The following is an 11,664-nucleotide window of genomic DNA, read 5'->3' as shown; positions in this document are numbered from 1 at the left end:
TAACCACTAGTTTGTTCTCTATATCTGTGAGTCCTTTTCTGTTTTGTTATATTCATTTGTTTGTTTTAATTTTTAGATTCCACTTGTAAGTGATAACATACAATATTTGTCTTTCTCTGTCTGAATTATTTCAGTACACATAATACCTTCTAGATCTAGAACACTGTTGCAAATGGTGGAATTTCATTCTTTTATATGGCTGAGTAGTATTCCATTATATATATTTATATATATATATATATATATATATATATATACACACATATATATATCACATCTTTACCCATTCATCTGTTGATGGACCCTTAGGTTTCTTCCATATCTTGGCTACTGTAAATAATGCTGCTATGAACATTGGGGTGCATGTATCTTTTTGAATTAGTATTTTTGTTTTCTTCAAATATATACCCGAGAGGGGAATTGCTGGATCATATATGGTAATTCTATTTTTAGTTTGTTTTTTTTTTTTAAGATTTATTTATTATTTATTTATTTATTTGGCTGCATGCGGTCTTAGTTGTGGCACGTGGGATCTTCGTCGAGGCATGCGGGCTTCTCTCTAGTTGTGGCGTGCGGGTTTTCTCTCTCTAGTTGTGGCGCACAGGCTCCAGAGCGCGTGGGCTCTGTAGTTTGTGTCACGCAGCCTCTCTGGTTGAGGCATGAGAGCTCAGTAGTTGTGGTGCACGGGCTTAGTTGCCCCATGGCATGTGGGATCTTAGTTCCCCGACCAGGGGTTGAACCCGCGTCCCCTGCATTGTAAGGCAGATTCTTTACCACTGAACCACCAGGGAAGTCCCTATTTTTAGTTTTTTTTTTAATTTTTGAAAATATTTAATTAATTTATTTATTTGGCTGCGCCAGGTCTTAGTTGCGGCACACAGGATCTTTGCTGTGGCACATGGATCTCTTAGTTGTGGCATGCAGACTCCTAGTTGCGGCATGCATGTGGGATCCAGTTCCCCAACCAGGGGTCGAACCCAGGCCCCCTGCATTGGGAATGCGGAGTCCCAGCCACTGGACCACAGGGAAGTCCCTATTTTTAGTTTTTTGAAGAACCTCCGTTCTGTTTTCTATAGTGGCTGCCCCAATTTACATTCCCACCAACAGCGTATAGTCCCTTTCCTCCATATCCTTGCCAATGTTTTTTATTTGTAGACTTTCTGATGATGGCCATTCTGACAGGTGTGAAGTGATATCTCATTGTGGTTTTGATTTGCATTTCTCTGATGATTAGTGATGTTGAGCATCTTTTCATGTGCCCATTTTCCATCTGTATGTTTTCTTTTTTTTTTTTATTTTAAAGATTTTTTTGATGTGGACCATTTTTAAAGCCTTTATTGAATTCGTTACAATATTGCTTCTGTTTTATGTTTTGGATTTTTGGCCGTGAGGCATGTGGGATGCTAGCTCCCTGACCAGGAATCAAACCCACACCCCCTGCATTGTAAGGTGAAGTTTTAACCACTGGACCACAGGGAAGTCCCTGTATGTCTTCTTTGGAAAAATATCTATTCAGGTCTTCTGCCCATTAAATGGTCCTATTTTGCTACACAGCAAGGAATCACAAAGCCTTGTCAATTCGACCTCCTAAATCTATCTATATGTTTCCAGTTCATCTACGTCTCTATATCTCCACTGCCACTTTCCTAATGCAAACCACTGCTCCTTCCAACGTGGATTAGTGCAGTAATGTCTGAACTAGTCTCTTGGTTTCCATTCTGGCCCCTTCCTATCCACTTTGTTTTTCCACAGTAGCTAAAGAGATCTTTTTTAAAATGTAAATCTGATTATTTTATACTCAGGCTTAAAACTCTTCTTCAGGGAATGCTCTGGCAGTCCAGTGGTTAGGACTCCACACTTTCACTACTGAGGGCCTGGGCTTGATCTCTGGTCAGGGAACTAAGATACCACAAGCTGTGCAGCGCGGCCAAAAAAAAAACAACCTCTTCTTCAAGTTTATATTTGATCTGAACAAGGCCTGCAAGGCCTTGCATGGGCTGACCTCCTATTCCCTCTCCAACTGGTGGCACTGTCACTGCTTCCTCACTCACTCACTGTGCCCTGCCTGCTGGCATCCCCCCGCTCCACAGACACCAGCACATAGGTCCCTTTGGGGTTAGCAGATGCTACTCGGTTTTTCTTTTAAATGGGGGTATAGTTGTTTTATAATGTTGTGTTAGTTTCTGCTGTACAGCAAAGTGGAGTTCCCTGTGCTCTACAGCAGGTTCTCATGCTACTCCCTTTTCTCCAGAACACTAAGGATTAAATAAATTATACTGAACACCAAGATAATAAAACCAAAAACTCATCACTTCCCAATTATTTTACTGTATTTTATGATTGTCTATGTGCTCTATTTACATCTAAGGTAGCCATAGGGTGAAAATACTATACCATGCCATGCTAATATGCCTCTCATCCAACTTCACACTGCAAATCAGGCAAACAGGGACTTCCCTGGAGGTCCAGTGGTTAGGACTCTGCAGTTCTACTGCAGGGGGCCCAGGTTCGATCCCTGGTCGGGGAACTAAGCCGCGAGGTGTGGCCAAAAAAAAAAAAATTTTTTTTAATAAATAAATAAATAAACTGAATCCTCAAAAAAAAAAAAAGTCAGGCAAACATTACAAACCAGGGCTTTTTCTGGGGGTTAGAAAAAGCCAGTTGTTAAACATTTACCAGCACACCACTGCCTATAATAAATCTTTTGTGCTTCCTTTCAATTATTTGACCCAATATAATTAATGCAGTTACCACATAGTTTTCACATTGTAGTGTTAAGTCTTTTTTATTTATTTCACATTTAATCCTGTCAGAACTCTACAAGGTAGGTATAATAATCCCATTTTATAAGCTAGGAATTAGGTGCCGAGATGATGAAATAATTAAGGGAGTAGGCAGCGGTGCTATAACTTGAAGCCATGACTCCACATCTCATGCTCAACAATGTGCTCGTGCTAACAACATGGAAACTATTGCAGGGAGTACTTCTTTTTGTTTGTGGATGACTGGGAAAGCAAGGACTCTGCCAGGGAAGGCAGGTATTCTGTGAAAGAGAGAACTGAGAGGACAAAGGGAGAGGCAGAGAGAATTTACAGATGGGATCATATAGCCCTGGTGTGATATCGAAGCGAAATTATCGACCTATACCATCACTAGTGTAGGGGAAATCTAATTAATGACCACATTGCCACATTCATTTGTAATTTTTGAATGAAAATCTTCATGTTAATAACCAATACAGAGTAAGTCTGGCTTATTGAGAAGGATTTTGCAAAAGTTACAAATTCCAGTTATAAGATAAATAAACACTAGGGATATAATGTACAACATGATAAATATAATTAACACTGCTGTATGTTATATATGAACATTGTCAAGAGGGTAAATCCTGAGTTCTCATCACAAGGAAAAATATTTTCCTCTGTTTCTTTGATTTTGTTATGTATATGAGAAAATGGATGTTCACTAAACTTATTGTGATAATCATTTCAGGTTGTAAGTCAAATCATTATGATGTATACCTTAAACTTATACAGTACTGTATGTCAATTATATCTCAATAAAATTGGAAGAAAAAAAATTTTTTAAAAAGAAGGATTTTGTGATGGTGTTTTTCTGCCTATGTGAATGCCGCTGAAGGTAATACTTCCTCTTGCTAGAATGTTTCTGAGTAAGTATGAACAAAGAGAGTCTCTGGCCTAGAGGGACACTGGGCCCCTATGGGAGGGCCAAGGACAAAATCTGAGAGTGGACTCAGCTACTGTTAATATCATTCTAACTCCCTCAACTCACCTGTAACATCTCCTCTAATGACTGCTCCTTATCCTCTAATGGCTACATGATAGAACTGTGGTGTTCTAAATTTACAGAACATGTCGTGGTCTTGAAAATTTTTCAGCCGTTAGTGAGTTCTTGAGCCTTCCCTCTTTGGCTTGCATTTGTGCCTTAAAAGATTTAATAAGAACTTGACGGGGGTGGTCAAGGGCGCGCAGAGGCCCGGGCGCGGGCCGCCGGAACATGCTGAGTGGAGCGTGCGGCCAGCTCGTCTCAGCGCTGCGGGGGACACACGCAGAGCCGTCCGCGGGCGCCCAGAGTTGTCTGCACGCGTCGGTGTCGCGGCCGTCCACAGACAAGAGCGAGAGGACGAGGAAACCGCCCCGCGCCTTCGACCCAGCGCTGCTGCAGTTCCTGGTGTGCCCGCTCTCCAAGAAGCCGCTCAGATATGAAGCATCGACCAATGAATTGATTAACGAAGAGTTAGGAATAGCCTGTCCAATTATTGATAGGATTCCTAACATGATACCACAGGCAGCTAGGATGACACATCAAAATAAGAAGCAAGAAGAAATGAAGCAGCATTAGGTCACACTTCAAAACAACAACACAACTAAATTTTCTAAATACCATCCACCTTTTAAAAAGCCAGAGTGGGGACTTCCCTGGTGGCGCAGTGGTTGAGAATCCGCCTAACAATAAAGGGGACAGGGGTTCGATCCCTGGTCCAGGATGATTCTACATGCCGCGGAGCAACTAAGCCCGTACGCCACAACTACTGAGCTTGTGCTCTAGAGCCCGCGAGCCACAACTACTGAGCCCATGAGCCACAACTACTGAGCCCGCGAGCCGCAACTACTGAAGCCAGCATGCCTAGGGCCCGTGCTCTGCAACAAGAGAAGCCACTGCAATGAGAAGCCCGTGCTCGCCACAACTAGAGAAAGACTGCATGCGGCAACAAAATAAATAAAATAAATAAATCTATTAAAAAAAAAGTCAGAGTGGTGTGTAAAAAGTGGAGGAAAATAATGTTTCTGTCTCTTCCTACATTGACTGTCCTTATTCCATTGGTCTCTTTAGCAGGACTGTTATACTCGGCCTCTGTGGTGTGCTTTTACAGTCTGCCCTTGTTGATTACCATACCCGTTTATGTGTTCTTCCACCTTTGGACTTGGATGGGTATTAAACTCTTCAGGCATAATTAATACAACCAGAGCCAAGATGGTATATCCTCAGGATATGCTTGAGTGTCTGTCTCTGAAAGCTCAACTACCTGGAAATACTGGAAACCCACTTAATTTGCAAGAAAGATGCTTTGCCTAGCTTCTGTCAGAGGTTTAGGACTATGGGAGGCTTAAGCTGCGGAGGCTTCTTTATTGTACTTTGGTTCTGCCCTTGTTTTTTGAAGGTTCTCATTTATACCTGAGGTATCAGAAAAATTTCAACAAAGTGTCTTGTTGGAAATTAATATCCCCAGCCATCATCTGATGACTTTATTTCTTATCCCATTCATAATTAAAAGTTACTAGTTTGAAATTTTATATGTTTATTTTACATTCAAAGTCTTTGGTAAAGTCACATGTTAAGGATGACTGAAATAATTCCAGAGGAGCTCTGTTGAAGGAGCTGTAGAGAAATACATTTGAACTAATGTGGTATAAAGCTGTAATAAAATGGAAATTTCATGTATTTGCCAAAATTCTTTTTTTTTTTTTATCAGAAAGCAATATTTATTATAAAGTTATAGTAATTGGAAGAATGAGGTATTCACAGAAGCGATAAACATATAGGCCAATGAAATAGAATAGAAAGCCCCAGATTACAGACACATGTATGTAGGGAATTGGCAAAATCAAGTTTTCTCCAAAATGTGGAAATCAAGGCTCAAGAGCTAATTTGATCTCAGTAATAGAGAAATAAAGTGAGATTTTAAACACTTGACTTTTTTACTGAAAATTTACACCTCCCACCTACATTTATACTTTATTGCGGAGGTGCTGAAAGGGATTAGGGGACAGGACAGAATAGGGAAATGTGGCTCTGCCCCCCTTTAGCCTTTTCTTTTTTTTTTTTTTTTTTTTTTTTAGAAATTTCATGTAATGTCTGAAACATTTATATTAACATATTTCCATACATATTTCCATACAAATATAAGATTTTTAGAAATTTCATGTAATGTCTGAAACATTTATATTAACATATTTCCATACAAATAACCCAATGAAAGTTTAGTATTAGTTGTTTTGTTTGTTTTTTTATACTGCAGGTTCTTATTAGGCATCAATTTTATACATATCAGTGTATACATGTCAATCCCAATCGCCCAATTCAGCACACCACCATCCCCACCCCACCGCAGTTTTCCCCCCTTGGTGTCCATATGTCCATTCTCTACATCTGTGTCTCATCTTCTGCCCTGCAAACTGGCTCATCTGTACCATTTTTCTAGGTTCCACATACATGCATTAATATACGATATTTATTTTTCTCTTTCTGACTTACTTCACTCTGTATGACAGTCTCTAGATCCATCCACGTCTCAACAAATGACTCAATTTCGTTCCTTTTTACATCTCTGTTTGTTTGTTCTTTAATTCTTCTAGGTCTTTGTTAATCATTTCTTGCATCTTCTCAATCTTTGCCTCCATTCTTATTCCGAGGTCCTGGATCATCTTCACTATCATTATTCTGAATTCTTTTTCTGGAAGGTTGCCTATCTCCACTTCATTTAGTTGTTTTTCTGGGGTTTTTTCTTGTTCCTTCATCTGGTACATAGCCCTCTGCCTTTTCATCTTCTCTATCTTTCTGTAACTGTGGTTTTTGGTCCACAGGCTGCAGGATTGTAGTTTTTCTTGCTTCTGCTGTCTGTCCTCTGGTGGTTGAAGCTATCTAAGAGGCTTGATGGGAGGCTCTGGTGGTGGGTAGAGCTGACTCCAAAATTCTGAGTTTGTAAAATTACCTTCATTTCTTTGGCATCACATACTTACATTAATAATAATAAAATAAGATATTGACATTTTCCATTTAAAAAAAAACTTGACTAGGCAATCATCTGGGAGAGTAAAGAATTTGTGAGTTTCCTTTTTGCATGGTGACCTCTGTATCTGTCTGTGATGGTTAACTTTATGTGCCAACCTGACTGGGCCTCAGGTTGCCCAGATATTTGGTCCAACGTTATTGTGGGTGTGTCTGTGAGGGTATTTCTGGATGAATGAACCTTTGAATCAATAGAGTGAGTAAAGTAGATTGTCCTCCCCAATATGGGTGAGCTTCACCCAATCAGTTGAAGGCTGAAATAGAAAAAAAGGTTCAGTAAGGGAGAATGCACTCTCTCTGCCTGTCTTCAAGCTGGGACATTAATCATCTCCTGCCTTCAGATTTGGACTGGAACTTACACCATCATCTCTCCTGCCTCTCAGGCCTTTGAACTCAGACTAGAAGCATAACTTTGGCTCTCCTGGTCTTCAGCTTGCCAAATGCAGATCTTAGGACTTCTCAGCCTCCATAATCATGTGAGCCAATTCCTATACAGTAAATGCCTATCTATCTATCTATCATGTGTTTCTCTGGAGAACCCTGACTAATACTGATTTTGGTACTGAGAGTGATCCTAGAGGAACAGGATGTTAAGGATAGGTTTTCCTAAATTGGTTCTGGGTTTTTGGAACTGGCTGTCTAATCTAATTAGATTTAAAGATGCTAATGACTCTATTTCAAGTAGTAAAGAGAACACTAATGGTCCCTGGCATGATTGGGCAATAGAGATACCTAAAATATCTGCACTGGATATGCCTAATTGACCACAAGCAGAAATCCATAGAACCTGTGTGAGAATGGATATTAAGGGTATGTGATCATGGTGGAAAGAACATAAAGCTGGATTGGGCCAAAATTATCGATGTCTGGCATATAATAGGCCCTTAGGAGGGTGAAGGATCTAGCTGTAATATATGTTACCCTGCTGGTCTCCAAAGTAAATCTGTGAATCTGCTTCATGGAGCCCACATCCTCCTTTCCTCTCATAGCTCATAAGCATCCTCTTCAAGCTGGAAGGAAATTTGAAAAGGACAGATAGGAGAAGTCTGTTCTTTATTCAGCAATGTAGGAGGATGTGGTGCTCAATAAGTTGTTTTTTTTTCTTCTTCTTCCTTATATAATCATTTAAAAACTTCACTTTTTCCTTTCTTCTCTAGGCATTTCTTCTTCTTTAGCTATTTGTTCTCCCCCAATCCCTGTAAACACACACACACACACATTTTTAGGCTTCCCATAAGCCACAGATCAAGGCCAAGGTTCTAATCCTTTAAAGTTCATTACTAGGGTCAACCAGGCTACATTAAGTCTCTTCTCTTATGGTTTCATATTTTAATTTATTCCTTCTATTTGATCAAGCTGAAAGCAGGTCTCTTTATCCACTTGTCCTTGATATCTTTTAAGGCCATTTCCCAAGCTGTAACACAAGAATGCAATCTTCCTTTTTAACACATGCCTGGTCTCCTATTTTTCCTGTTAGTTTTCCCAGCTGATCTCAGAGACCCGACAGCTTTTCCTAGCCCTATGCTGCACAGACATGGAATTTCTTCAATTATGTGTATGGTTCTGATGCAGGATTCAATACATTACTTGCCATTCTTACAATATCTTACTGTCTGTTTCTCTTCCAGCCAATGTTCATTCAGCCAAAGCCTATTGAAATCTGACAGGGTGTCAAGCATTGTGCCAGATGCTGTGATTAAAAAATGAATAAAACACTATTTCTGCCTAGGAGGAGCTCATAGTCTAGAAAGCAAAGGCAGCATGTAAACATGTATATTATAGTGCATCGTGCTAAGTATTGCACACTGTGATGTGAAGAAAAATTAAACTTCCTCTGGGGGAGTTGATAAAAGATCTCATAGGAAGTGACATTTCCATTAGTCTTGACACCTAAGTAGGAGTCTGCCAATCAGAAGACAGAGGTGAGAATGAGGGTAAGGGAAGAATTGGGCATCTGAGTAAAGGGAATCCAGTGTGCAGAGGCTCTGAAATAATTGGGGAACATCCTGCTGTATTCAGGGAGGTCTGATGGGTTAGATGTGGTTGGATGTGTGGTGCATTGAGTGGCAGGGATCAAACTGAGAGGGCCTGTGTGGAGAGGATTGAATTTTATTCTAGAGGCAAGAAGAGAGAGAGGAAATTCTATAAGCAGGGAAGTTTAACAATCAGATTTGTCTGTTACATGTCTATTGTCACTGACCTAATTACAGGGCTCCAGGATTTGGAGTCTAAAAGTGGTGTACCCTACTTGTTTAATTGCAGGTGCTCAGGGTGGCCTTTCAATTGAGACCACTTGTGCTAATTCACTTTATTATTCCTACCCTGTCCTCCAAACGCTCTCTCTCTCCTTGGCCAGGGTTGGACAGATACTGACAGCCTTTGTCTCTTTGAACCCCATTTTTCTGTTTTGACACCTTCTTTCTTCAGTTACGCTGACCTAGTTTTTGAAAGTATTGCTGACGTTTTGGCCCATGCCACCCTATGCTCTAATCACTCGGGCACAGCCCACGGCAGTAGCCACACCCACTCAAGAAGTTGCCCGCTCAGGAAGTTTGTCCGCAGCAGCGCGCCGTACTGACGGTCGCAGCGCGCAGGCGCAGTTCCCGGCTCCCGGCGGCGTGTTCCTCTTTTCCCGGGATCCCAGCGTCTCAGCAGGTGGACTCCGACTCTTCACAGTCAGCCTCCGGCCCCGGCTTACCCTGTGCTCCGGTCCCTCGCCCCGCAGTCCCCCAGCTCCCGGGGCCGCTGCTCTGGCCCGCACGCCTCCGCCGGCGACAGACCCATGGCCGAGCGCGGGGAACTCGATCTGACAGGCGCCAAGCAGAACACCGGAGTGTGGCTGGTCAAGGTAAGGTTTGCGGGGCTTCCGCTTGCGCTCCTCCTTAAAGTAGTTTCAGTAACTTGAGACTGTCCCACCCCGTGCGCCTTTTAAAGTTCTTTACAGCCTTCTCATTAGAGCTTCAGTTATCTTGAGAGGCAGGACTCATTGTTTTGCTCGTTTGCAGACGAGGAGATTAGTTGAGGGACGCCCAGTGTTTTTTCAGCCAATTAAGAGCCCGAACCTGCCTGGGATGGATCTCCTTTCCCCACGACCTGGTTTTTCTGGGGCCCTGTCTTGGTGTCCCCCAGTGTGAGCCACCGCTCACATTGCATTTTACCCCAAACTGAAGAATTTCTGCATCTTCTCTTGGTGAAGCTGATTTTAGTTATCAGTCTGTATAAGGAAGTTGAGTATCTGCTTCCTGTTAGAATTTTCTCAGCCAGAAAGTAGAACTGGTCCCTGCGTACCCTTAAAGTGTTCTTTTAGGTTGTTGGTTCTTATGAAGTTCTCAGGAGAGCTGAGAGAGCTCTGAACTCAGGGAAGGAGAGGCCGTGGACTGGAGTGTTCTTTTAGAGCATGACCTGGTCTCGTGAAACTGTCAGCAAATGTCTTTCATTTTGTTTTGTTTTGTAAAGACAGCAATCTTGATTAGCCCTTAGTGAGTACAGTATTTGTGCTTTACTTTTTCATATTGGGGAGTGTTGTCTTTTAGGAGGGTTTCATAAGACATATGTATGTTCAAAATGTGATTGTGACAGTATCCGAAACTCAAGTAAAATGTAGGGACCTTTGGTTTGTTAGATTTTTAAAAACTTATATCACATGGCTGAGTTCTCATCAGTTAAATCTGAGAGGCCCGTCCTGTCTGCCTCTCTGAAGTAGCTTTCTTATGCTTATTTGCTAGCAAGTCGAACCTGTATTATATTCTTCAAAGCACTTGTCAGAGTCCAAAGTGATTCTGTGTTCAGTGTTGATTACCTCCTTTTCCCCAGCACATGCACAGTCAACATTTCGCAAGACTAGGCTCCTTGCCTGTCACACCCAGAACTGTGTTTGGCACATGGTAATAGCTCAGATATGTGATGAATGAATGAATGAACTCTTATGCTTCATCGCTAGCCTTAGCTTCTGGTACTCATTTGACTTATCACGGCGATATCAGTGTGATTTAAAATGATGGAGTAGAGACTTCACTGGTGGCGCAGTGGTTAAGAATCCGCCTGCCAATGCAGGGCACAGGGGTTCGAGCCCTGGTCTGGGAAGATCCCACATGCCGCGGAGCAGCTAAGCCACCTGCGTACGCTACAACTACGGAGCCTGCGCTCTAGAGCCCGCCGAGCCACAACTGCTGAAGCCCGCGCACCTAGAGCCTGTGCTCCACAACCAGAGAAGCCACTGCAATGAGAAGCCCGCGCACCGCAACGAAGAGTAGTCCCCGCTCGCTGCAACTAGAGAAAGCCCGTGTGCAGCAACGAAGACCCAACGCAGCCAAAAATAAATAAATAAAAAATAAATAAATTTATAAAAATAACATAAAATGATGGAGTAAATAAGCATCTCTCTCCTCCTGCATGCTAAATGGAGGGGAATTATTAGGGAGGAGAGCTCCTTTACAGACTGAAAGAGCTTGCAAAGATGGTGAAGCTTGAGACGATGTGTTTGTGCTTGGAGCACAGTAAATGCCCAAGAAATGTTGTTTGCCTTACAGAGAGATTTGGATGGGTGGACAGAGGCCACCCATAGTATCTCCGTAGTATACCATGGAGAGTGGAACTGAAATGCAAGAGTGAAAATGCACAGTAACATGCTGTATCCTGGAAATCAAAGAGGAGATTATTATGCCTAGAGTAGAGGCTTGGGACTGTATACTGATACTGTCACATTGTGAAATGGGGATGTTTTAACTTTAGTCCACAAGAAGTGAGGAAACTTTTGGAGGTTTTTGAGTAAGGCAGGGATGCAAATGATTCTTTTAGGGGGAAAAAAAAAAAAACGAGGGGAAGATAACAAAATTAGACTCAAAATTAGAAAAT

The 11,664-nt window shown here is 41.9% G+C and overlaps 1 protein-coding gene and 2 pseudogenes across 3 annotated transcripts in view; all 3 read left to right on the top strand.

The window, feature by feature from the left end:
* The first annotated feature begins 239 nt into the window (after positions 1-239).
* LOC309615682 (protein preY, mitochondrial pseudogene) lies at positions 240-4,374 on the top strand (annotated as a pseudogene). Its single transcript has one exon. The product of its transcript is annotated as a protein preY, mitochondrial pseudogene (transcript).
* A 424-nt stretch (positions 4,375-4,798) lies between these two features.
* LOC309615696 (phosphatidylinositol N-acetylglucosaminyltransferase subunit Y pseudogene) lies at positions 4,799-5,471 on the top strand (annotated as a pseudogene). The gene has a single exon. The product of its transcript is annotated as a phosphatidylinositol N-acetylglucosaminyltransferase subunit Y pseudogene (transcript).
* A 3,928-nt stretch (positions 5,472-9,399) lies between these two features.
* The window catches only part of GTF2F2 (general transcription factor IIF subunit 2), a 145,190-nt gene continuing 142,925 nt past the window's right edge, over positions 9,400-11,664 (top strand). The window contains exon 1 of the mRNA XM_082365744.1: positions 9,400-9,658. Coding sequence (XP_082221870.1) covers positions 9,593-9,658 — 66 coding nt within the window. The 5' untranslated portion in view covers positions 9,400-9,592. The remainder of the gene's footprint in view (positions 9,659-11,664) is intronic.

This window comes from Balaenoptera borealis, assembly GCF_965194805.1.
Source record: "Balaenoptera borealis genome assembly, chromosome: 18".
Taxonomy (NCBI): Eukaryota; Metazoa; Chordata; class Mammalia; order Artiodactyla; family Balaenopteridae; genus Balaenoptera; species Balaenoptera borealis.
This window is presented reverse-complemented; position numbering and strand designations above follow the sequence as displayed.